At 48.6% G+C, this 26,430-nt stretch overlaps 1 protein-coding gene across 3 annotated transcripts in view; it reads left to right on the top strand.

The window, feature by feature from the left end:
* Window positions 1-9,126, top strand: part of Anp32a (acidic nuclear phosphoprotein 32 family member A) — a 37,494-nt gene extending 28,368 nt beyond the window's left edge. For all 3 annotated transcript variants that reach the window (XM_052188097.1, XM_052188099.1, XM_052188098.1), the window contains exons 2-7: window positions 1,327-1,476; window positions 1,662-1,784; window positions 3,992-4,184; window positions 5,226-5,323; window positions 7,628-7,691; window positions 7,897-9,126. In XM_052188097.1, coding sequence (XP_052044057.1) covers window positions 1,327-1,476; window positions 1,662-1,784; window positions 3,992-4,184; window positions 5,226-5,323; window positions 7,628-7,691; window positions 7,897-7,958 — 690 coding nt within the window. In that variant the 3' untranslated portion in view covers window positions 7,959-9,126. The remainder of the gene's footprint in view (window positions 1-1,326; window positions 1,477-1,661; window positions 1,785-3,991; window positions 4,185-5,225; window positions 5,324-7,627; window positions 7,692-7,896) is intronic.
* The last annotated feature ends 17,304 nt before the right edge of the window (window positions 9,127-26,430 follow it).

Raw genomic sequence — 26,430 nt, 5'->3', positions numbered from 1 at the left:
ACAAGGGAAGTTTGGGTCCAACTTAGGTAACTCAGAGGAAGCTTATGCGGAAGTAAAAAGGGATGGGGGGGGGGAAGTGAAATAAAGTGGGCGGTGCTTGCCTGCCTTAGCGGCTGTGAGCGCCTCGGGCCTCGGCTCCACCCTCGTTCCACAGTAAGGCTCCTGATATCACCAAGAGACTGGGTTCCCCAAGTACCTGGCTTGCCCAGGGGTATCTTGGTCTGCCTGCCGATTCCTTCGGTTGTTTGTGACTTTCCTGAGACCCGCTGGTTTCCCCCTGGCCTGTCATCCATTTGCTGTGCTCACTGGAGCCAGCAACTGCCCCAAGAGTGCCCCTTTTTTCATCTCTTTCCACTCTGTCAGAAACAGAGAAATACCTCCCACCACCCCTCTCTCTGTCTTTGGCCGAGGAAATGGGTAGGAACCCTCACATTTCAGCGTGGGCTGTCTTAGGAGTACAGGTTTTCTCTTCACCCGCGAGGCAAGGACCAAGGAACACATCCATGAGCCGTGTAGTCCAGGAACTGTGCCTCGCATCTCTGTATACTTAAGCTTAAAATAATACCGAGTGTTCAGGGCCACGCAAGGCTTGTGGTGGCTCTGTTCTTGGACAGCACAAATATTTCCTTTCTGGTGGGACATCTGCCGGACAGTGCTGTCTAGGCGTGAGGATGTAGAGAGGAGGGTTCTCAGCTGTGCCGCCCCTATGGTGGAGCAGGCTGGGTACCTGATGACAGCGATAAGGGCCGGGCCTCAGTGGACAGGCTGAGGCGGGAGGAAGGAGGGAGAGCGAGCAAGCGTAAGTGTGTGGTGTGCGAGCCATGAGCATTTGGTGAGGGGGTGTGGGGGTGTGGGGGGCAGGGACCACAAGGTGGGGGCTGGGCGTGGGAAGTGAGCAGCCTGCCTCCCGTGGGTGTCTGGCCTGGGCATTTGTGGGCAGGGATACCAGGTGCCACTACCACCACCCACCATTGGGGCTGTGCCTGTGGGCAGTGGGGACTGTGGTTTTTATTGTATACTGGGGTTGAAGAGTACATAGTAGGGGCTTGTTCACACACACACACACACACACACACACACACACACACACTTGGTGACAGTGAAGCCTACTGGTTATGCTCCCCGCGGCAGCTCCCCAGTTCTAGGGGTGTACTTTTCCAACATTCTCCTATCCAGGTCTTGTAATGGTGGAAAGACGGGTAGGGTGGTCATCCTTTGCTCCGAGGCGGTGCTCTGATCTGGATGAGGCGATTGGTGGGACGCTGGGGTTGGAGCACCTCTCTGCCCCCTTCCCTGTGCCCACTCACACCAACCTTCCCTTTCCAGGTGAAAGAGCTGGTCCTGGATAACTGTAAGTCAATTGAAGGCAAAATCGAAGGCCTCACGGATGAGTTTGAAGAACTGGAATTCCTAAGTACAATCAACGTAGGCCTCACCTCCATTTCGAACTTACCAAAGTTAAACAAACTCAAGAAGGTAAACAGCCTGGGAGCTGGGAGGCTCTGGGTGGGGGTGCTTTGTGCTCCCAGAGCATAATTAAGGGCAAGGCCAGGGGCTTGCTCCGACTTGCTGGCACGGTCCCTGGGGATGTTCCTTCCCGCTGTCTGGGGAGAGTAGCCCTGAGCTCGGTGTTAATGCACTTTCCCTTCTGCCTCACACAGCTTGAATTAAGCGAAAACAGAATCTCAGGGGACCTGGAAGTATTGGCAGAGAAATGTCCGAACCTTAAGCATCTAAATTTAAGTGGCAACAAAATAAAAGATCTCAGCACAATAGAGCCGCTGGTGAGTCTCCGGGGTCCTCCCCTTTCCTTGGGGGCGATGGGAAGCCCAAGTGTCACAGTTATATTTATTTATCACTGGTTTTCTTTGACTTTCATCCTGTGCTGCGAGCTAGCATTTCTGCTTAGTCCATGGAGAATTCAGTTGGACCAAGGTCACCCGGCCAGAATGGGCACCCAGCATGGGGCAGGGAAAGGAGCCTGGTCTGGTGTGTGCCCTTCAGCCTGGGTTGTGGTATGTCTGGGCTCACAGCCTGACTGGCTTGCCACCCTTTGAGGAGAGAGGAACAAATCTCGATGTAAGCTGACTCTGGAGGTAGATCGGCCATCACTTCTTCCAAGGGTTAGGAGTTAGTACCGTCACGGGACACAGGATTTCTGGAGGCTGAGGCTGTGCCCGGTGCTGGCCTTCATTTGCATATGGAGAGAGAGTGTCTCTTGGTGACCAGGGCCTCAGAGACAGGATGGATGACACTTCTGGTTCTTGTTTTACTCATTTTCCTGTTAGGGAAATTTTAGTCAGAATGACAGTCTCTGCGACCAATGTCCCAGGTGCATCGGTTCTTTTGGCTTTTAAGGAAATGGCCTGAAGATGTGACAAAAAGAATCCTTTGCAAATAGAGAAAACTTACAGAGCTTGACTTGAGGAAGGGCCAGGCACACAACAGTGGTGGCTGCCCGAAGTCTACAAGGCACTCATCAGTCTATGGACACGCTGAGGTCGTGGGGTCTGGTGGCCTTAACAGTAAGCTGTCATTGCTTTTTCAAGCTCAGACTTTACCTGATTTGTCTGTCTGTCTTGCTAATAAAGCACACTGACCATAGAAGTTCTTCCAGGTCTTCCACTGACCTAGGAGAAGGCAGAGCTGGCTTCATCCGCCTGGAAGCCCTGACGTCATCATTTTGTCAGGAAGAGAAACCTCTTCAAGGTTCTGACTCACTTTTGTTGGGAGTGTGTATACAGCTGAGTCTCTAAGGTCATTCTCAGGCAGAGTGACAGGGTCACCACTGAGGAGCAGGCATGCACACGTTCCCACTTCCCTGCACACAGGCCACATGTGTTCATGTGGCTTCCCGTCCTGGTTATTGATATGATGTCCTCTCTCCTCCCAGGGTTGGAACCAGTTCTGGGTTGTGGGGGCCGCCTCACACAGACCAGAGCTCACATGTCCCCTTTGCCTTTGGCCCCTCTACTAAGAATCACTTGGGTCTATGTACAAAATAGTAGAGAGTCGAGTGACTCAGAAGGGTCACTCTTCCTAGTTTGACCTGGTCCCTATGGCAATGGGGACTCTGTGTGGGATCGGTCCTTGAATGGGGTGAGAGGTCAGGATTCAGCTGCATTTCTTGCTAGCTGTGCGGTCTCCTCACTTCCTGGGCCTCCTCACTTCCCGAGCCTCTCTCTCTTTCTTTCTTTCTAAAAAGAATTATTTATTTATTTTATGTATACGAGTACACTGTAGCTGTCTTTGGACACAGCAAAGAGGGCATCAGACCCCATTACAGATGGTTGTGAGCCACCATGTGGTTGCTGGGATTTGAACTCAGGATCTCTGGAAGAGCAGCATTGGTTAGGACTGGTCTGACCTCAGTAGGTAAAGCGCTTGCTGTGCAGACATGAGGATCTGTGTTCACACTTGATCTTGGCCAAAAGGCCGAGAAGCGGTGAGGATCTGTGTTCAAATCCTCAGAGCCCAAGTAATAGCTGGGAATGGCAGTGTATCCGAGGACCCCCAGTACTAGGATATTGTCCTCATGCAGTCCCAGGGCCTGGGCCAGCAGTCTAACCAAAATGATGAGTTCCCGACTCAGTGAGAGACTGTTGCAACATGCATGCATACATACATACATACATACATACATACATACATACATACATACACACACACATACACACATACATATAAGATAATGAAGATAACCAGACTTGACCTGTAACTTCTACGAGTGAGTGTGCATGCACACTCACACACACACACACCATGAACACACGCACAAGGACATACCTGGCTTCCTTTTCTCGGAATTCTTGGGCTGTCCCTGCTTTCTTTCCTAGGGCCTTTCCCCCTGCCTGCCCCCTTTCCCCACTGGGAAAACTCTTACTGTTGACTACCTTACCTAGAGCGTGTCCCCCATGTCCCTCCTCCCCCCGTCCCGCCCCCTTTCCCCAGTCACCTTTACTTACTGTTGACTACCTTTCTCCTCTTGCAGAAGAAGTTAGAGAATCTCAAGAGCCTAGACCTGTTTAACTGTGAGGTGACCAACCTGAATGCCTACCGAGAAAACGTGTTCAAGCTCCTGCCCCAGGTCATGTACCTCGATGGCTATGACAGGGACAACAAGGAGGCCCCTGACTCTGATGTCGAGGGCTACGTGGAGGATGACGATGAGGAAGATGAGGATGGTAGGTGACCATGGGGATGCTGGGATGCAGGAACTCACTCTAGACAAGCTGGCAAGCCGTCTGCCACCTCTGCCACCGAGGGAAGTGGGACTGGTGGCCTAAAGTCCCCCAGGGAAGGATACTATGTATATCTCTATAGTGTGACTCCAGACTTGGGAGAAGAGGCCAGTTGTGGGGGTGCGCTCCCCAGGACCTTTTCTCCATCTGGGAGACCAGGGTCTTCTGCTAGGGAGGCTGTGGCGCCCTCTGGTGGTTGCAGCATGCAGGACCACTGGCCAGCTTGAGACCCTTCTGTGGCCCCAGGGAAGTTGGGGGCTGTAGTCAACTTCAGATCCCTTAGGAAGGAAGGGAGGGAGGGAGGAAGGAAGGAAAGGCCCTCCCCTCCCCTCCCCCATCCCCTTGTCTCACAGGTTCCTTGCAGTTTGCCCCCTGCAGCTCTCCTGCAGGGCTTTATAACCCAAACAGAAGCACTCAGACAGTACCAGTCCATGCAGACATAAGATTCTGTTGTCCTTGTTGGTCTGGGGTCTTCTGTGAAATGTTCATATATGTTCATATATGTTCATATAGTCTGTCAGCCTTGGCAGAGATCCTTTGCCCAATAGTAAGTGTCCCCCTGTAGGACACGGTGTGGTGTTGTGGTGTGTGGCTCGGGTCTGTGGTACAGCCCCGGGCCAGTCCTCAAGCCTGCCCCCCCCCCCCCCCCACACACACACCAGTTGCTCCACTACCCAGGCCACTGGTGTCCTTGAACACGGCATTCCTCTTAAGAGGGAGTCGTTGTGTTGATGTGGCCTCTCTGTTCCCCTGGGACCCCAGAGCTTTTTGCTCAAACCTCCTGTGTCTCTGTGGCCTTCCCCACGCCCAGGATCTTCCACATATCTGACTTGGATAACACGAGTCACTTTTTGTGCGTTTGGCCGTGTGGACGCCACCTGTGGGCGTAAGAGCAGTCGGGCTCTGAGCTCTGGTGGGGGTGGGGCAGACACGGACCCCCTTCATCACAAGCCATGCTGTCTTCTTGCCGCCCATCCCCCACAGAGGAGGAGTATGATGAATATGCCCAGCTAGTGGAAGATGAGGAGGAAGAAGATGAGGAGGAAGAGGGGGAGGAAGAGGACGTGAGTGGAGAGGAGGAGGTAAGGAGACCGGAAGGACCCGGCACCTGGGCAGCCCCGCCTCCGACCTGGCACACGGCAACCCAGGAAGGGTTGTCTATATCCTTTCCACTGTGGGGAAGGGAAAGGGTCCATTTCCAAAACCTTTCCATCACACACATCAGCTGACCTTTTGGGGAAGTTGTTTCAACGTGCAGGCCACCTGTCTTTGAGGAGGTCAGAGGACAACTTTTGGGAGTCAGTTCTGTTCTTTCACGTTGTTATTTCTGGGGATTGGACTCAAGTTGCCAGGCTTAGCCGCAAGCACCCTTACCTTGCTGAGCCCTCTAGCCAGCCCCTACCTTTTGTTTTGTTTCTTTGTTTTTTGTTTTGAGACAGGGTTTCTTTGTGTAGGTCTGTCTGGCTGTCTTGGGACTTTGTAGACCAGGCTGGCCTCAGCCTCATAGAGATCCACCTGCCACTTCCTGAGGGTTGGGATTGAGGGTGTTAGCCATCACTCCCCAGCCCCTGCTTATTTTTGTCATAGCCGCTTCCAGCCCTGTCCTGAGCTGTGTGCGTTTGGACAGATTTCTTGGTTTTTCTGGGTTTCTTGTCATCTGTGAAGTAGAAACCGTGTCACCTCTCTTCACTGAGTTAAAGTACCACATGGACAGATGGGGTCTGGCGAGGGCACAGCAGCCACGAGTCTCAGGCGTCCTCACCTTGTTCTATGTGTTTGGGACTTGAGTTTGGATACTCAGGATCTCTCAAAGCAGCCTAATTTTCCATGAGTTGTTTAGAATGCTGAATCTGTTCTTTCCACTAGTAACTGGTACGGCAGAAAAGGCTCACAGTGCACACTCGTAAACAGGTGCCGTCAGGCACACATGCGCAGTACACAGGTCATAGGCCCTCCTTCTCCCGGTTTTCTGCCTCCTTGCTTGTAGTACACAAGTCCACACACCACCCAAGCAGGTTTAGAGGCCTGCCTACCCCAGGGCTCAGGAGGGTGGATGCCAGCTGCGGAAAAGCCAGGCTCCCATCTCTTCCTGCAGTTTCTCTGTCTTCTGGGTTCAGGCTGACAGCCCCACCTTTAAGGGATACTTGCAGGAGGGAACTTCTTTCCTTGAGGACAAGGCAGTGGAACATACTGGCTGGTGGACTGTCCCTTGTGCCGTTCCCGCCTGCTGTCATCAGAACCCCACATGTGGATTTTGTTCTGTTTTTCTGTAATCTCATTGACCATCTGCCCTTTACCAGTTATCAGTGAAAGAGCTCTTAAATGCGCGCACACGCACACACACACACACACACACACACACACACACACACACACACACACACACACACAGTCTTAGCAAACAGACCAGGAAGAGAACTATTAAACGATATAAAAGCGAAAAAGAATCCATAGACACCAGGCCTTCAGGTAGCAAGGCTACCAGCACGGAGCCCTGGGAAAGACCCAGAACAAGGACCCTGGGATGGGAGGATGAAGTCATGGCACTGGCTGGATCCCAAGCAAGTTGAAAGTGAGGTGCTCATGGGCCCTCGAGTCTGTCCCCGCACCCCAGCCCCTTCAGCTGCCTAGGCTCGGCTGAGGGGCAGGCCCAGGAGAGCTAGGCTTGCCCACTTGATTCTGGATTTGCCGAAACTGGGGTCTTTCCCTGAAGCTAAAACCATATTGAGGACAGATACAAGAGGGTGGCCTACTTTCAATGACAGGGCATCTGCCTAGGGAGCCTGGGCTCCTGAGAGCCTGCACACTAGCAAGCTGCCTTTGTGTTTCTAACATGGGGCAGTCCAAAACTGCCCCACACCTCAGGTAACCCCCACTGGCTTACTTAGTGTGGCAAATGTCTTAGGCCGAGTATTGAAAGTCTTCTGACTCAAGTGGCTCCTTGATACAAAACAGTAAGAAGCCCTACTGAGTGCTCACCTTGAGCTGCAGGCCTTACTGTGAGCTCTGAGATGGGATTCAAGGCCTTTCTAGGCAGGGACGTCTTTCTCTCTACCTCACGTGTGTATGGGGGTGGGTATAGTGTATGCGCTTGCGTGTGCACCGTGTGTGGAGGCCAGAAAGAAGTCAGGGCCAGTTTTATTTCTCTGTTACAGAAGTCAGTGTCAGTTACTCTCTCCGCCTTATATTTTGAGTCAGGGTCTCTCCTTGAACCTGGAGCTCACTGATTAGGCTAAACTGGCTGCCAGGGAGTGAGCTCCAGGGTTCCATCTGTCTGTGTCTCCGAGGTGCTGCCGGGCCCTGCTGGGGTGGAGCTTGGATCGGTGGGACTGGGGAGCTGCCTCCCCAGAAGCTTCTACTACCCTGCTGTCTGTCTTTGCCCCTAGGAGGATGAGGAAGGTTACAATGACGGGGAGGTGGATGATGAGGAAGACGAAGAAGAAGCCGGTGGTACGTCAGCTTTCTTGCTCTCCGGTGGCAGCCTGACCCCCACCCCTGACTGTAGGCCTTGCTTAGGCTTCACGGGGAGGACAGCAGGGGGGGGCGGGGCACGGGGGGCACCCCTGCTGCCTAGATGTGCTCTGGTTCCCAGTGGGGGCGGGGCTGCCTGAAAGATGGCCACCCGATAACCATCCCTTTCCCTCCATTTTTCCAGAAGAAGAAGGGAGTCAGAAGCGAAAACGAGAACCGGACGATGAGGGGGAAGAGGATGACTAGGGAATTAACCTGTGGGGAGATTCCTGCTGTGATCTGACTGTTTTTACCCATATCCCCTCCCCCTCCTATTCCTGCCCCCCGAAACTTATTTTTTTCTGATTGTAGCGTTGCTGTGGGAATGAGAGGGGAAAAAGTGTACTGGGGGTTGCTGGGGGTGGGGGTGGGGGGAGGGGAGGAATAAAATACTATTTTTACTGCCACACTTTATTTCCCCCCCTCCTTTTTCCTTGTGTCCGGTTCTGTCCCCATAAATGCAGTAGCTTAGTGCACACCGAGCAAGTGTTCGTTCTTACTCTCTGGAGAGGATGGCTTAGAGGTCTAACATTTTCTGGTATGTCCCACATCCCCAGAGTTGATCAGGAGGCCGAGGTTGGCCTCCGCCAGGTGATTCACGGCCCGAGAGCTGCTGGATTCCAGCCTTCTTCACTAACTCCTGTTCTGGTTCGTGTGGTCGCTGCCAGAGGCACCCAGCACCCCGGGTTGTAAATAGCAACCGAAAGGCGTATTTTGGCACTGGTTTGGGGACAGTCCCCGTCTCTCATCCCTTTTCCCCCTCCACAGATGGCAGTGGGCCTTGCTTTTTGCAAAGAGAACTCTTGTTACTCTGAGACTGTGATTCCCGAGAGCCAAAAAGAAAAAACAAAACAGCAACAACAAAGGAGGGCAGGCTTAGGAGACGCGTGTGAGATGGGAAAGAAGTGAACCTTTACGTTTCAACTTCTTTAAAAAAAACAAACAAACAAACCTGTTTTTTCTGGTTCTGTAAAATATTAGAGCAACTTGTTTTGCAGGGATGACAGGGGAACTCGGCGCTCCAGCTTAGAACCTTCTTACAATCTAAGCTCTGAAGGCTCCCTGCGAGTCCTCTGGGTTTTTGTTCTGTTTGTTTTCCTTCTTGCATATATCGGAGCACGGAAAAAGAATGCAAAATCATATTTTCTTACCTGGCGGGCCTCTGAAGTGGCCGCGGGTTTCGCCTGGTGGATGCTGTGTGCCGCCGGCGCCCCTCTTCCAGATGGCTTTACAAGTGACTCGCTGTTTCCTACCCTGTGTCTCATTTGTACAGAACAACTGCAACTCATTTTTCTCCCACCCTTCACAAGAGCCAAACTTTTGAGTTTTATGTCTGTTTGTCATTGATAAATTTCAATAAATCTTTTTTATACGATTTTTTGGAGATGGCTTCTTTTCAGTCTTTAAAGCCAGTGATCGCCTAGGATCAGCTGCTGGCCCTGGAGGGAAGTCTTGTTATGTCACCGGCGATGGAGACTTTTGTTCGCAAAGCAAGCCTGGTGGGATATGTTCTACTTAAAGGCTACATTTTTTTTAAGTGGAGGAAGGAGGAAAAAAAGGGCACAAGACAAATAAATAAATAAATAAACAAATAAAGCACCCAAAAGGCAGACCAACAATAAATAGCTCTTGTTCTTGTTTTTAAAATATCTTTGATTTTTTTTTTCCGTATTGTAAAAGAATGTATGCTTAAACTCAGGAATGTATAAAACATTATTTAACAAACCCTAGACTTAACAGCTGGTATTTATTGTATTTTTTTACTTATGGTCCTGGGTCTCTGTTTTGGGGGTTTTCCGAAGTGCTCAGGTGGTTCCCTACTAATCCCATGGCTGGGTTCTGATTGGATTTATTGTAACCAAATAGGTAGATTGTTGGATTATTTCCAGTTTCTCCTGCAGCGTCCTCCTGCAATCACACTTAAAATTTTAAAACCTATTTCCATCGTGTGTGTGTGTGTGTGTGTGTGTGTGTGTGTGTGTGTGTGTGTGTGTGTGTATGTGTTGCATGTCAGGGCAACTTTGGAGAGTCAGTTTCTCTTCCCATTCTGCAGGTCTCAGGGATTGAACTTGAGGCTTCAGGCTCCATAGCAAAGACTTGTACTCAGTGGGCTATCTCCATCTTCCCAACCCCAAGTGCTTACACCTTTCATTTTTCTTTAAAAACAAAACAAAAAAACAACAGGTTGACTGGCATCAACCTCAGAGATCCACCTGCCTCTGCCTACCAAGTGCCCCTCACAGATTCTTCATGCTCAACTCTTAGACAAGATGCTTGGTGGGTCAAATCTCTCCTAGCATTTTTGTAGTGGTGGTGTGTGAGATTGCTGTTGTGGACAGTGACAGCAGTCTGGGTGCACTGGTTGTACACCCCTCTTCTACAGCTTCACACCCCATAGCACGTTTTTGCTAGCTTGCAATCATGGCAAGATTCCAGCGACTCTTCTGCGCTTCTGAGAAGACCCGAGCCTCACCTCACCCTGACACCTGCTCTTTTAGGCTGGCTACCTCTGGCTGTAGAAGCAGGGTCAGGTCTCCTGCCGACTAAGCTTTGTGGTCACGAGGAGCGGAGGTGGAGGGTGTGGGAGGGGGCAGGCAGACATGTCCATACAGGAGGGTACAGAGAACGTGGAAGTGATGTGTCAAGACAGATGCCTGTGGACCCCAACCCCCTCCATGGTGGTTTCATTGGCATGGTGTGAGTATTGAAGAACGTGTTCTGCGGGAAGCCTCTGGGGCATTCCCTTTCTGTGCCGGGCCAGGTATTTCCATCCACCTTTGAGGAAGGTTGATGAAAGTTCTGAGGAGCTGCTCATATAAACACGAGGACCTGAGTACCGTCTTCAGCATCCGTTGTATAAAGCTGGATGTGCCGTGTGCTGCTTGTAACATAGCACTGAGAGGCAGACAGGCGGATCCCTGGGGCTCGCTGGTAAGCAAGCCTAGCCGATGTGGCAGGCCCCAGGTCCTACTGAGAGGCCCTGTGTCAATCAAGATGAACGAACAGCTAGGAGCACCCGCTGAGGTTTACCTCTGGTCTCCACACGTGAGTAGTCTCTTCATTCCCCTTGAACTGTTCCCCCCATAAGTGAGGAAGACTGAGGCTGAGTACCTTGAACGTAAAAGGTAGAACCCAGGCCTGTCATACTGTAATACCAGTTTTGTGGACCGGAAAGGAGGAAGGGTGAACCGCTTCTGAGCTTTGACCCTGTGGCCAGCCAAGAACTTCAAACGCAGCCAGTCCAGCTGGTTCCCTTAGCATCTCAGGGTGACTCAGTGTCACACAGAAGAGCCCAGAGGAGCTGAGCTCATGTCTGGTCCCAGAGCCAACTTTCTTGTCCTTATACTAAGTCCCCCTAACAGACTGTATCCTTGACTGCTTCCTCAGCTCACAATGACTGGGGTCGCCAGTGTGCTAGTAAGTGCTATATGGATGAGTCCCAAGAGGCTGGCAGAAGTCACCCAGTCCTAGCTGTCCACAGTGGCACCCACCTGTAATTCCAGAACTTGGGAACTGGAGGCTAGAGGATCAGAAGTTCAAGACCATCCTTGCCTATATAACAGTTTTTGGACAGCCTGATTACTTGAGAAATTGTCTAAAAAACAAAAGCCACCTCCTTCACCCTCTAACTTGATGAGGTTCAGGGAAGACAAGGGGTGGGCCCAAGGTCACGCCACAGGGGAGTGGAAGAGCCCAGCCTCAAGCCCAGGATAGCTTTTCTAGGCTTTGGTACATTCCTCTGTGGTGAGGGCGGAGAGATAAAGTGCAGTGTTATCAGCAGGAGCCAACGCTACAGGTCTTGTAGGGCAATAGGACCCGTGACCAGCCCTCCACATTCCCTGGGCAGTGGGTTTCCGATGCCAACTACCAGGGGAAGTTCATCTAGTCAAGCCATTGTCTGAAGAAACGATGGCAGGCGTGATCTGTGCTGTGGCTTCCAGGCTTTAGGTTTTCAGAGTGCCACTCCCTCCAGTCTCCCAGATTGCACAAAGATGGAAACAGAGCTTCAGAGGCAAGGTGACTGCAGCTGCTGAGTGCCTGAAAAGCCCAGGTCTCTGACACCAGAGACATGGCTCGTATCCTGTGTTGGAAGTGCTAGCAGATGCAGGCCAGAGGTGAGCAATTCAGGCTCTCATTTGCTGACTTGCAAAGACTATTTATATCCTGGTTCCAAACTCATTGTTCACATTTGGAAGGATTCCCACCCTGGGTCCCTAACAAGCAGTTCCTGTGGCAGGCTGGGCATAAGCAAGAATAGGACAAAGAGAGGCTGGAGATGGAGACAGATCTGAAGCCAGCCAGGAAGGCACAAGCAGGGTAGAGATTGGAGAAAGCCAAACCCAGAGGGACATTATCACTGGGACCCCAGGAGCAGACACAGGAACATAACAGTGTGGCACCATTGGACTGTGGATGGACCAGTGGATGTGAACATTCTCTACTCCAGATGTCCAGTTGGATGATGTCCCATGGTCACTCTCAAGGACAGCAGGTGTCAAGGAGCCCCTGCCTGGTGTCCAGAGACATGTGGGTAGTGGTAGAGACGGTTTTGTTAATGTTTGAAAGACTTAATGTTTTAAATTGTGTGTGTGAATGTGTGTGTGTGTATGTGGAGGGGGGGGGGGCTATATTCACGTGAGTGCAGGTGCCCAAGGAGGCCAGAACAGGAAGTTGGAAACCCTGAAGTTTACAGGGAGTTGTGAGCCACACAGAGCAGAGACTGGGAGTCAAACTCAGTTCGTCTGCAAACACAGCAGTATGTACTCTTTTCTTTTTTTTTCTTTCTTTTTTTTTTTTTTTTTTTTGGTTTTTAGATTTGGGTTTTTCGAAACAGGGTTTCTCTGTATAGCCCTGGCTGCCCTGGAACTCACTCTGTAGACCAGGCTGGTCTCGAACTCAGAAATCTACCTGCCTCTGCCTCCCAGAGTGCTGGGATTACAGGTGTGCACCACCACTGCCCGACTAGCAGTGTGCACTCTTAACCACCTCTCCTGGTCCACAGAGACAGTTATTAATAAGACCATTCTTAGGTCATGCACGGTGGCAAACACCTTTAGTGTCAGCACTCAGGAGGAAGGTGGATCTCTGAGGTTCAAGGTCAACGTGATCTAGCCCACTCGGGATTTCACAAAGTGAAATCCAGTCTCAACAAACAAGCAGAAACCCACCAACAGCCAAAAGCAAAACACACAAATCTTGCCGCACAGAACTGGGAGGAGCCTGATTGTGGAGGTGCATCTTCCAGGAAAGGACAGCCTGTCGCCAGAGCCAGGAAATCACGGTCGCTGGCATCCCACGGCTCCATTTGCCTCGGCCTGACCGATGCAGAGTGGGTAACCCCCAGTGGTCCTTGAACAAGACTAGAACTAGATAGAACTCACTAGAACTCTATTTGGTTCATAATCATCTCTACAAAGACTGCACACGGAAGTGCTCGGTGAGGATTAGCTGCTTAGCACCAGGCACAGTACTGGATGCTCAGTCCCAGCGTTCCCAAAGATTTCCTGCCTGGAGTCCCCAGGGTTTGTCCGATAGCCAGGTCTTGCCCCATGGGAATTCTTGTTTATTCTAGCTTGGGACCTGGAAAACCCAGGACTTAAGGTTTTAATAATCCCCAAAGCAGTCTTGCCCTAGGGGAAGTTTGGAGAATGGTGTATTAAACTGATTACTCCCAATGACCTAGAGAGAAAAGTTTGATTGTACCACATTCATTCAGTTAAGGGCATCGAGACTCAGAGACATTGAATGATCCAACTAATTTGTCACACAGCCAACAAGTAGCAGAGTTGATCTTCAAACCTGGGTCTACATGATTTTCACAGTTCCTGCAGAGAGTAAGTGGGAGCAACGGTCTGCAAGCCTCAAAACTGGGAGATACTGGGAAAAAGCAAGGGGAAAAACAGAGTGAAAACTCTGATGTGCCAGCGAGATGACTCAGGGGTAAAGGCATTTGTTGCCAAACCTGGAACCCTCTTGGTCCAAGGTGTGAGCCAACCGTGAGGGCTAAAGGGAAGTCTAAATTACTGAGAAATCTATAAAACAAAAATGCCTCTATCCTGTAACCTCCACTTGCCCAAGGACAGATAGCTTCCTGGAATGCTGGGGGCATTAAGAAAATGTCTATGGGGGCTGGAGAGATGGCTCAGCGGTTAAGAGCACCGGCCTGAAGGTCCTGAGTTCGGGTCCCAGAAACCACATGGTGGCTCATATGTAAGACACCTACAGTGTACTTACATATAATAAATAAATAAATAAATCCTTTAAAAAAAGAAAAGAAAGAAAATGTCTATGGTGTCCTGAATAGGTTTGGCCCCCAAATAGACTCAGGTGTTTGAATGCTTGGCCAAAGGGAGTGGCACTACTATGAGGTGTGGCCTTGTTGGAGTGGGCGTGGCCTTCTTGGAGGATGTGTGTCACTGTGGGATCAACTTTGAGGTCTCCTATGTTCAAGCTATACCCGGTGTGGAACAGTCTCCTGCTGCCTGCAGATCAGGATGTAGAATCCCTGCTCCTTCAGCAGCAGCCTGCAAGCTTCCAGGCTTCCTGGTGATGGACTGAACCTCTGAGACTGAGAGCCAGCCCCAACTAAATGTTTCCCTTTAGAAGTGTTGGCTTGGTGATGGTGTCAATTCATGGCAATAAAACCCTAAGACCATGCCCTATACCTGGCATACTAATCTTATGGAAGCATTTTCTCAATTGAGGTCCCCTCCTTTTAGATAACTTTAGCTTGTGTCAAGTTGACATAAACATAGCTAAGACAGAGTCACTTCAGGAGTTGATGATTTGCTGTTTCATTTTTAAAATATTTATTGGTTTATTTATGTATATGAGTATGCTGTCACTGTCTTCAGACACGCCGGAAGATTCCATTACAGGTGGTTGTGAGCCACCATGTGGTTGCTGGGAATTGAGTTCAGGACCTTTGTAAGAGCAGTCAGTGCTCTTAACCACTGAGCCATCTCTCCAGACCCCTAATGATTTGCTATTTTGTTTCCCAAAACTTTCTTCAAAATAGCCATTATCTATTCAAGGTCACCTAGCCAGAAAAGGCATCAGTGGCAGCCAGAAACCATAACCTCCTGCTCTGAATACAGGACTGTCCCCTCAGTCCTCAGGGCCAGTGCGGCTTACACTTAAACACAGCAAGATTTGTGTGTTCTTCACTAAATTGATGTGTTTCCTCAAGATTTGAGCTCTTAGACCCAGCACAGTCCTCTCTCTCATCTCTGCCACTCTCTTTGCTTCCAAACCAGTGACACAGTATTCCCATTATCCCTGGGGACAGATGTCTCACAACAAACATGTTCTAAAACTCAAATATGAAACTCAAGAATGAGTCTCTTGCTGCTTGCAGAGGGCTGGCTCTTCCCAAGCATCAACAGTCGTGTCTGATGCTTGAAAAATCAGGTGAGGAGCTGGGTGGTGGTGGTGCATGCCTTTAATCCCAGCACTTGGGAGGCAGAGGCAGGTGGATTTCTGAGTTCAAGGCCAGCCTGGTCTACAGAGTGAGTTCCAGGACAGTCAGGGCTACACAGAGAAACCCTGTCTCGAAAAACAAAAGAAAACAAAAACAAAAAAATGATGTGGCCTTGGACAAGCTACCTTTCACTGCCCATCTCTAGAAGGCTCAGGAGGTCAGGGCCTACATTCTGCTAGGGATGTGCAGAAGAAAGAGTTGCGGATGTCACCAAGTAAAGGGGAAGCATTGGATTTAAATACAAGCTTGACTTGTGATTGCTATTCTTGGTTGTCAACCTGACTACATATGAAATTAACTAAAATAAAAAACGAGGGCACACCAATGAGGAATTTTTGCTTACTTTCAAGTAGGAAGATCCACTTCAAATCCAGATCTTCAGGGGGAGATATGATCCACATCTTCAATAACATACTCTCTGTTGGAAGTCCATGCAAGGTCATGGAAGTAGGAAGCTTTTGCTCTCTGCCTGCTTGCTCTCACAAGACCATGTCCCCCTTGGCATTAGAGCCTGCTTCTTCAGGATTCCAGAGTGTACTGAAGGCCAGCTGAGGCATCCAGCCCCATGGACTGGGCAGCAGCTAGATCCTTGGACTTTTGGTTCACAGCCCAACATTGTTGGATTAGCTGGACTAGAGCCTGTAAGTCATTCCAATAAATCCCCTTTGTATATACAGAGAGATTCATTCTGTAAGTTTCATTACTTTAGAGAACCTTGACTAATACAGTCCTCCATCGAGACAGGACACACCTCATCGTTTGTAACGGGAGAGCAAGAGAAAGGTCATTGATCACCTAAGTGGGTTGATTCACTGGTGGGGACTTGGAAGGCGGGTACCTGCTGGCTTTTGAAGAAAATATAACCCAGGATCATCAATAAGACACAAGTACAGTGAAGGGTGGGATGGGGGTAGGGGACTGGGGTGGGCACAGAAGGCATGAGGAAGTTGTTCTGGGTGGTGGAAAAGCAACCACTAGGCAACAGAAGCTTGAGTGTGGCTTTAACGTGGCGCCTTTGGGAGCTGGGGCCATAGCTGAGTGGGTAGCATGCACAAAGTTCAGGTTCCTGCCCTGTAAGAACTGGGCATGGTGGTGCACACCTGTAATCTTGGCACTTGGGGGATGGAGACAGAAGGATCAGAAGTTCAAGGTCATCTTCATCTGCATGCTATGTTCAATGCCAGGCTGGGATCCATGAAACCCTGTCTCAAAACAAACAAAGCAGAGGCAGGCAGATTTCTGAATTCAAGGCCAGCCTGGTCTACAGAGTGAGTTCCAGGACAGCCAGGGTTCTACAGAGAAACCCTGTCTCTCAAAAACAAGCAAACAACAAACAAACAAACAAACAGTAGCCCCCTAAAGTAGACTGTTTGGAAAGTTATGAGGGTACAGTTTGAATTCTAAGCTGGTTAAGAAGGTGACTCAGGATTGACAGGAAAGAAGAGAGAGAGGGTCAGTAGAGGAGCAGCAGGCCAGAGGTGGAGATGTCCAAGATGGAGAAGGGAGCCTCATTGGAGGTGAAGGGTGTTTCCCTAGCACTTCTGAGGTAAAAGCAAAGACATCAGGAGTTGGCGGTCAGCCTCAACCAGTTGCTAACCAACCTCTCGAGTGCTGCAGCCCTTCCCCATCTCTCCGTCCACGCTTCCCCCCACATCCACGTGCCTCTCCCCTTTGAGGTGAACAGCTTTGCTCAACCTCTCCCTTCCACGGTAGCTTCCTACCTCAGCACAAGCCCAGAAACAACAGACTCAGCTGACCACAGATCAAAAGTTCTGAGACCGTGAGCTAAAGTAAATATTTTGTCATTTTTAAGTCACTCGTTTCCCTCAGATATTTGTCACAGTGACAGAAATAACATAGACTCCAAGGCAGGGGTGAGGAGAAATGAGGCAGTCATGGAGAATGAGAAGGCTTCCTGAGTCCAGGCATAGGAGCCCACGAAGAAAGACGGCCCCCTTTGTGGTCTCTTTACTTGAAGACTGTGAGGGAGCAGGGCCATCCAAGAGAGGCAGAAGCCACCAGGAAGGAGCTTCCTCAGGCAGTCTGAGATGGAGAAGGCCTGCCCTCTGCTAACCCATGAGCTACATCAAGTGTATTAGTTACTTTCTTTGTTGCACTAAGAGCCAATGAGGAGGACTAGAAAGGAAGGCTTATTTGGCTCTCAGTTTGAGGGTACGGGTTGTTGGGTAGTCATGGCAACAGGAGTGTGAGGTAGCTGGTAGCAATGGATCCACAGTCAGGAAGCAGAGAGAACAACTCTGGTGCTCAGCATACTTTCTTTTTATTCACTTCAGGGCCCAGGGCATAGAACGGTGCTGTCCACATTTAGGATAGGTCTTTTGAGTTAATACGGGGAGAAGATGAAGTCAGGTCAGTCCTCAGGCTGTGAGTCATGGCACCCAGAATTTTACTTTGGAGGTGACTCTAAATTCTATCAACTTGATAATCAAAATCAATCATCACATCTGGTTCCTCAAGGTTGAAGTATAAGGACAGAAAAAAAGTAACCCTTGTGGGCAGAGCAGGTGAGGGGCTTCCTACTAATGCTTGAAGACCCAAGTTCTGTCCCCAAGACCCACTCAGAGAGAACCAACTTTAGCAAATTGTTTTCTGACCTCTTCATGTACACCGTGGCATGCTTGTATCCCAAATACACCATGCATGCACTAAATAAATACATAACTATAGTAAAACAAGAAAATAGCCTTTGTTCTTGTCTGCAATTTTGACACAGTTTAACTGGGCACTGTGGGCAGGAAATGTGTATGCCCTCCCATTCCAGTGGGACAGGTGTTTATAGGTTGCTGTTGGTTTGGTGTTCTGTTTGTCATTTCTGAGTCTCTGGAGCATGTTGGTCCATCCATTCTCCTAGACCAGTTCCAGAGGGAAGTTCTGTGTTGGTGCACACACACCCTCTTAAACCCGTGCACTCGTCAGGTGCCCCCTCTACTGGCATTCCTTCAGCTGGCATTCCAGACCTCATCACCGGAAGTCAGGAGGCAGCCACAGCAGCCCAGCTGTAAACAGAACATAAAGTAGAGAGAGACTGACAACAAATGTCAGCTTTTGTCACTCAAACACACGGCAGCTCCTTGGACATCCAGTTAGCTCCACAGTTCTCTGCATGTTCCAGGCCAAAGTAGGCAGTTGGAGCCAATTACCATTTGCAACAGGAAACCTTGCCCCAGATTGGACAGTTTCTGCTTTACACAAGGAATGAAAATAGGGACACCATCGCTCCAACGTAAGGTCGAAAAGAGGTTTATTGTAGCCATGAGGGAGAGAGCATCCAGAGACAGCTTGGGGAGAATCGGAAGCTGAGGGAAGGAAGCAGAAGCCTAGACTTCCGGCCCGAGAGTCTTAGGGTAGGGGGCGGGGTGAGAAGAGCTGGGAGGAGCCACGGGTACTGAGTGAGACTTGTCCTGGGTTTCTTTGGGCCCTGACAGATGGTTAGCTCTTGGTGCTGTGACAGATATCCGAGAGGAGTGACAAAAGAAGGCACATTCACTCTGGCTCACAGTTTCACAGTCTGGCCAGCTGGATCCCTAGCATGTAGGCCTCTGAGGTAACACAATCTGGTAGATAGGCAGGGTGGAACAGAGCTGCTCACCTCAGGATGGGCAGGAAGCAGAGAAGAGATATTTGAAAGTGAAGGAGACAATATATGTCATCCCTCAAAGACCTGTCTCCAGTGATCTACTTCCTCCTAGTGGGCCTCACTTCCTGATGTCTATGCCTCCACACGATGTCTGTGCCACACTGTCAATTAGGAATCTATCAACAGGTAAGCTCCCTGATAGAGCCAACGCCCTCACGACCCAGTCACTTCCTGGTGGTTGCATCTACCAGCTGGGGATCAGATTTTTCCATATGAGCCTTTGGGAGACATTCATATTCATATCATAACAGACACCAGCCACTGCTCCAGTCACCTGGCCAGGGACTCCAACCTTGACTCACAGACCGTCCAAATGGTGCAGAAAGAACCACTGGGAGCCCATCCCAGAGGAAGCTGTGGGCACGCTCGCCTGTTTGTCAGTTAGTTTGTCTGAGGCAAGGTCTCACACATTCCAGGGAGGCCCTCAACTCGCTAAGTAGCCAAAGACTACTTTGACTTCTGTCCCTCCTGCTTCCTCTCTCCTAGTGCTGGGATTACAAACGTGTTCTGTTAATGTGGTGCTGGGGATTGAAGCCAGGGCATCACGTGTGCTAGGCAAGCTCTCGACCAGCTGAGCCACACCCCACCCGATGCTTGCCTCTTAATGGTTCCTAGACCCACCAAGAAAGCAGAGCAGATTTATAGGTTTGTTTTGGTTTGGGTTTTGTTATTTTGTTTGGGGTTGGTTTTTGTTTTTGCTTTTGTTTTGTTCATTTGTTTGTTTTTTGACTGGGTTTCATTATGTAACCCAACTGTCCTAGAACTCACAGGACAGAACTTAGAGCAGGCTGGTCTTGAATGCCTAGAGATTTGCCTCTTATTAGCAAACCCTCAGGATCCTGTGTCTCTACCCTACTCGGTGTAGTACATTCCACTACACCTGGCTTTTATGTAAGTTCTGGGGACCTGATTTCAGGTCGCCATGCTGATGCACCAAAAACCACCCACTAAGCAAGCTCCCTTAGCCCACCACGGATTGTGTGTGTGTGTGTGTGTGTGTGTGTGTGTGTGTGTGTGTCTGCGCGCACACACACACATACTCATGTATAGTGTTGGGGGTGGAACCCAGAGCCCTGTGCACACTAAACTTACATGTTCTACCACTGAGCTACATCCCCAAATGCTCACATGAAGTGTAATAACAAGCAAAAGTGACGTACATGGTAGGTAGGTGTCAGACACTGGCTTGCCACTAGGAGCACAGGGATGGGAATGTTTTAGGGAGGGTGGACCTGGAGTGGTGGAATTGCTCTACATCTTAATTGAGTGTGGATTATACATGTGTATGCATTTATCAAAATTCATCAACCATGTAAGATTTAGGCATTTCACTGTGTGTAAACTAAAAAGCCATACAACTATAAATAAACACTGAGCCACAGCTAATGATGTGTGTGCAGAAGCACTCGGAGATGAAGTGGTGCTGATTTCTGGAATTTATTTAGTAATGCATAAAAATTATATGGATCAATGTACATGTGATAAAGTAAGTATAGAAAAAGGTTAATTATAGAATGGAGGTGGCAAATATATTATCGGGCTTTGTGTACGAAAAATGCTGTAATTAAACACAGCACAGAGATTATATGCAAAACCAAGATCACAAACTGATAGCCATAGTCAATTTATAATGAACATGAGCGTGTTTTTACAGTCAACTAAACTACTTCGACGTGATTTTTCATATTACTAAAGTGAATGGGGCTTGTGAGACAGTTTAGGGAATAAAAGTGCCGGCTCCCAAGCTCGATCTTCTGGACCAAGGTGGAAAGAGCAAAGTTGTCCTCTGACCTGTACTCATGCACCATGGCAGCCTCTCTCTCTCTCTCTCTCACACACACACACACACACACACACACACTAAATAGAAACTTTGGACCATGGTTGGGATATAGTGACTAACACAATCTCAGCACTCAGGAGGCAGGCACAGGCAGATCTCTATGAGTCCAAAGCTAATCAATTCTACACAGTGGGTTCCAGGCCAGCCAGAGCAACATAGTGAGATTTTGTCTCACCCAACCAACCAACCAACCAACCAACCAACCAACCAACCAATCAATAAACCCATCAGTCTCATATAACTCATATAAGAACATAGAAACATAATTCTTCTTTCACACAAGTGTGTAGCCTCACACTTGACTTAATCTGACTTCAAAAGCTTGATTTTCAGTCATCAGCGTCCCCCACTGTATGCATGTTGCCTGTATAGACTGTTGTCACATGCTAGCCTAGCCTCCCCAACTTTCTCTACACCAAGGCTTAGGGAATATTGTCTTGGGCCATGTTTTAAATTTTCCTTCCTGGTCTACAGAGTGAGTTCCAGGACAGCCAGGACCAATCAGAGAAACCCTGTCTCAGAAAAAAATACAAGCCGGGTGGTGGTGGCACATGCGTGTAATCCCAGCACTCTGGGAGGCAGAGGCAGGCAGATTTCTAAGTTCGAGGCCAGCCTGGTCTACAGAGTGAGTTCCAGGACAGCCAGGGCTATACAGAGAAACCCTGTCTTGAAAAAACCAAATCCAAAAAAGAAAAAAATACAAACAAACAAACAAAACCAAAATCTAAATTTTCCTTCCTTAATGTGGATTCATTGAAGTGTGCCAGAGATTGATGGTTTTGTTTTACTTTTTGAATATTTAATACTAGCAAATCATTTTCCAGAACGTTTTGAACTTATTTATCCCATGTGGTATATGAGAGGGTCTGTTTGCCTATGTCTGCATCTTGGCTACCTTTGGGTTTCCTTTACATTTATTTGTGAATTTGACTTAATTTTATTTTTAACGCTTATAGTCTTTTGAATGCTGATAAAGTTAAATAGTTCATAAAGTTTTATTTATCATTACTAGTGTATGCACACAAACATGTACTCACTGTATGCATGCATGAATGGGAATTAGAAAACAGTGCTTAGGACTCCGTTCTGCCTTCTACCATGGTGAGCCTTGGGAATTGAACTCCCCTCTCTCTTCGGGGCTGTGTGGTATGCACTCTTATATCGGCTGAGCCAACTCTCTGATCTGAATTAAATATTTTTGAAAGATGTATTATTTTTAAATAACATGTGTCCTTCCATGTGTGTGCAGGTGTCAGAGGAGGCCAGACCTGCTGTATCCCCTGGATCTGGAGTCACAGGTGTCTGTGAGCCCCCGATGTGTGTGGGTGCTGGGAACTAAACCCAGGTCCTCTGCAAGCTCCTAATCACGGAGCCGTCCCTTCACGCTTCTTACAAATTACTATTTTTTATTTGGGCTATTATTCGTGATGTTTCTGTGTGTGTGTGAAGCTGGGTGTTGAACCCAGGACCTTAGATACAGTGAGCCACACAATAAAAATTCACATGGCTCTTTGAGTTGCCTCCCCATCCCTTTTCTTCAGGTGTGGGGTGTGTAGTGCTTTCCTGAGGCTCGTGGGAGTTTTTTGTGAGGTAACTGTGTTAATCCCATGCCTCATGGGTTGGTACCATTTGTTTCTCCCCATTTATTGATCATCTTTAAATTCATTTTGATTTTAAAGTAATTGTAGATAATATGATATTTCATGTCAGGAATGTATAACCATTGCACTGTAGGTGAATATTTATTATCTCCTGGTTAGCAAAAATAGAATGAGCTGATTTTAACTTTGGTTTTTTGTACTAAAAGAGCCTATTTTAGTCATCTGTAGTTTCACACAGACTTGGATATATGAGACTTTTGTCTATACAATGAAGAAAAATAAAATTAAATCCAGTTAAAATACAGATATTTGAAATATACTACAATTTTTTTGTGAGCCTATTTGGGTGTCTCTTCATTATATACTTCATCAGGTACTTAAAATGTGACTTTAGTGGGACTGGAGAGACGTTTCAGTGGTTAAAAGCACTTGCTGCCCTGCAGAGGACCCTGATTAGTTCCCAGTACCCACATGACATCTTAGAACCATTTCCAACTCTGGTGCCATCTTCTTGCTTTCAGGAGTACCAGGCAGGCAAGACGTGCCCCTAGGTACATGCAGGCAAAACATTCTTATACATGAAATAAAACTGAAGGCTTCTAGCGGGCTCAGGTTTTTCAAGACAGGGTTTCTCTGTGTAGCCCTGGCTGTCCTGAAACCCATTCTGTAGACCAGGCTGGCCTCAAACTCAGATCCTCCTGCCTCTGCCTCCCAAGTGCTGGGATGAAAGGAGTCCATTACCATGCTTGACCCAAAATGAGTAAATCTTAAAACAAAAAAAAGTGGCAAAACCCTGCAGGACACTAGCATGGGCCTCCTTTGCGGGGAGGAATGGAGGGAGAGAGGGAGGGAGGGAGGGGGGGGAGGGAAGAATGGAGGGGAGACAGAATCTTATGTTGTCCAGGCTGGCCTTGAGCTCATGACCACAAGGGATGACCTTAAAATTCTTATCCTCCTGCTTCCACCACACAAGGGCTAGTCCTAGTGTGTGCCACCATGCCACCATGCCACCATGCCTAGTGTATGTAGTGCTGGGTGGATCCCAGGGCTTCCTGCACACTGGGCACTCTACTGACTGTTACATCCCCAAGACACGTGGAGCAGCTCCTAGGAGCATCTTTATTTGAAAGCTAGTCTCTCTCTCTCTCTCTCTCTCTCTCTCTCTCTCTCTCTCTCTCTCTCTCTCTCTCTCTCTCTCTCTCATGATGTATCATGCCAGGATACTGATCTCTCAACTCTTATAACTTTGAATAAAACTGGAAGATAACATATCATGGTCTCTGGGGCAGTGACAACAAAGAATCTTTGCAACCCAAACCCTTCTTAAAACTGGACTTTTATATTCTTTTCTGGAGACTGAAAGAGATTTAGCATCTCTACATTTACCTGACACCATGGCTAGAATAAAATAAGTACAGGTACTGGCAGCCCAAACTCCGGTCCTTGCCGGTGGCATTTGGAGTGGCTGGGGCTGGAGTGCAAGCGGCAGTGTCCACTTGCCTGGCACACAGAGAGCTGTGCCTCTCATTCTCAGCAGCGAATAAACTAGGCATGGCGGTGAATACTTACAATCCCAGCATTTGGGAGGTGGAGGCAGGGAGGCAGCCTGGGCTACTTGCAATCTAGTACTCCACCAGCATCACCACCAAAATCTTGATGGGATATCTCAGTGGGCAAAGGAGTTTGTTACCCCATAAAAAAAGCCTGAGTTTAGCCGGGTGGTGGTGGCACACGCCTGTAATCCCAGCACTCTGGGAGGCAGAGGCAGGCGGATTTCTGAGTTCAAGGCCAGCCTGGTCTACAGAGTGAGTTCCCGGACAGCCAGGGCTATACAGAGAAATCCTGTCTCCTAAAAATCAAAACAAAATAGCAACAACAACAAAGAATTATTTATAAAAAAAAGCCTGAGATTGATCTCTTGGAGCCGCATAAATGTGAAAGGACAGAATATGTTCTGCAGAGTTACCCCTGACCTTGTGCCTGTGCTCGCACATCGGGGACACCACACACACACACACACACACACACACAGAGTAATAAATTTTTTAAAATGGGAAAGATGCTGTTTTGAATCTTGATATTTAAGCAATTCAGACCCTGAGAATTGTGAGGCAGAGGATGTCAGAGACTCAACACCACTGAACCCCTAGGGAGATGAAGGACTTAAAAGACAAATCCCCATTCCAACACAGCTGGCGTCTGATGGAGGTCTGATGGAAAGGCAGATTTCCTCGCTCGTTAGCCATGGTGCTGTGCTTCTGTTGGCTTGATCCCCGGGACCCACGTGTGAGGCGGAGCCATGGGATTGCAGTTTCAAAATCGCGGCATGTGTGGTCAGGCTTAAGGGAAGCATTCATCTGTTGTCCCTCGATACTTCAAAACAACAAAATGAAATCTGTCAGAGGCTTAAAAGATAAAAATCAAAATATCAAAACAACAAATGGATACAGGAGCCTCATTGACTTTGGCAGTGTCTGTGTGTGTGTGTGTGTGTGTGTGTGTGTGAGTGTGTGTCTGATTACCAGACTTCCATGGTGGAAGGGAAGACCCAAGTCCCTTGGGCTGTCTGTCCTCTTATCTGCATACGCATGCTTGTGTACTTTAGCAGGTGAACGCAAGCGCGCACACATAGTCACTGACTAAATAAATGTAGTAAAAAGAAAAATATATGTAAGATCTGCATATCATGCAAGTCAATGCCTTATACTTGGTAAATGCTATGGACCTAAATAAAATTCCAAATGCTAGAGATTGTAAAACATGTTGTTATTTTATATACTAAATAAAAAATCTATGACAGGCCTTTGATGGTGATCCATCTTCATTTCTAGTAAAGCAGCACATGTCTTCAGCCTGATGAAGGGAAGGAAGGGTACTAAAGTTTCCACTCTCGGACTCTAATGGAGAAAAATATATCTTGGATATTGTTCTGGGTACAGAGAGAGCCTTCTTTCTGTTTTAAATGGCGATACAGTAATCCACTGTGTGGGTAAGCAGTGAATTATTTAACTAGTCCTCTGTTGTTTTCCAGGCTGTTACTGCTACGAATGAAGCTGTGGTGTACTCTCTGTAGCCACGTTGTCTGGTGAGCCAGCTGCAGTACCTGGATGAGTCACTTCCAGACTTGGCATCCTGGGGTCAGCAAGCATCCCGCCCTGTCTTGCTTGTCTGTTTGTTTATACGCATGGTCTAGCTCTGTAGCCCGAGTTGTATAACCCAGGCTGAGCCTGAGCTTGTAATCATCCTGCCTTAGCTTTTCGAGTGCTAGGCCCATCTCACGGCACCGTCTCTTTCTAGAAAACTGTCTTACAAAAGTGCTCACGGGAGCGGCCAGGCACGTGTAGTGATAAGAGCTGGCAGGTGTGGAAGGTACCTGCTCAGAGCTTTACAGATACAAAGCTTGATCTGTGGGGCAGGGGCTACCAGCCCAGTTTTACAGATAGGGAAGCTTGTCGTGCACAGGTTAAAATGATCCCACTGAGAGAAGCCGCAGAGCCAGATGCTCGGCTGAGGGCTGCACTCTGCAGTGCAAAATTCCAGGCTGGAGAGATGGCTCAGTGGTTAAGAGCTGCCCTTCCAGAACACCCAGGTTCGGTTCCCAGCACCCACATGGCAGCTCACAACTGTCTGTGACTCCACTTCTAGGAGATCTGACATCCTTACATAACTTAATGCACATAACTTAAAAAGGGAGTTGGTGGGCTGGAGAGATGGCTCAGCAGTTAAGAGCACTGACTGCTCTTCCGGAGGTCCTGAGTTCAAATCCCAGCACCCACATGGTGGCTCACAACCATCCATAATGAGATCTGACGCCCTCTTCTGGAGTGTCTGAAGACAGCTACAGTGTACTCACATATAATAAATAAATAAATCTTAAAAAAAAAAAAGGGGGAGTTGGTTACTATTATTATAAAACCATGCTGTGGAAAATAGTGGAACCGTAATGAAGAATATGGTAAATCTACATTTGGGGGCTGGAGAGATGGTTGAGAGATTAAAAGCACTTGCTGCTCTTGTAGAGGACCCAGGTTTGGTTTCCAGCACCCGTGGGAAACTCACAATCACCTATAACGTTTATTTGTTTGTGTGGGTAGGCG

The sequence above is a fragment of the Apodemus sylvaticus genome, chromosome 7 (genome assembly GCF_947179515.1).
Source record: "Apodemus sylvaticus chromosome 7, mApoSyl1.1, whole genome shotgun sequence".
Lineage (NCBI taxonomy): Eukaryota > Metazoa > Chordata > Mammalia > Rodentia > Muridae > Apodemus > Apodemus sylvaticus.
This window is presented reverse-complemented; position numbering and strand designations above follow the sequence as displayed.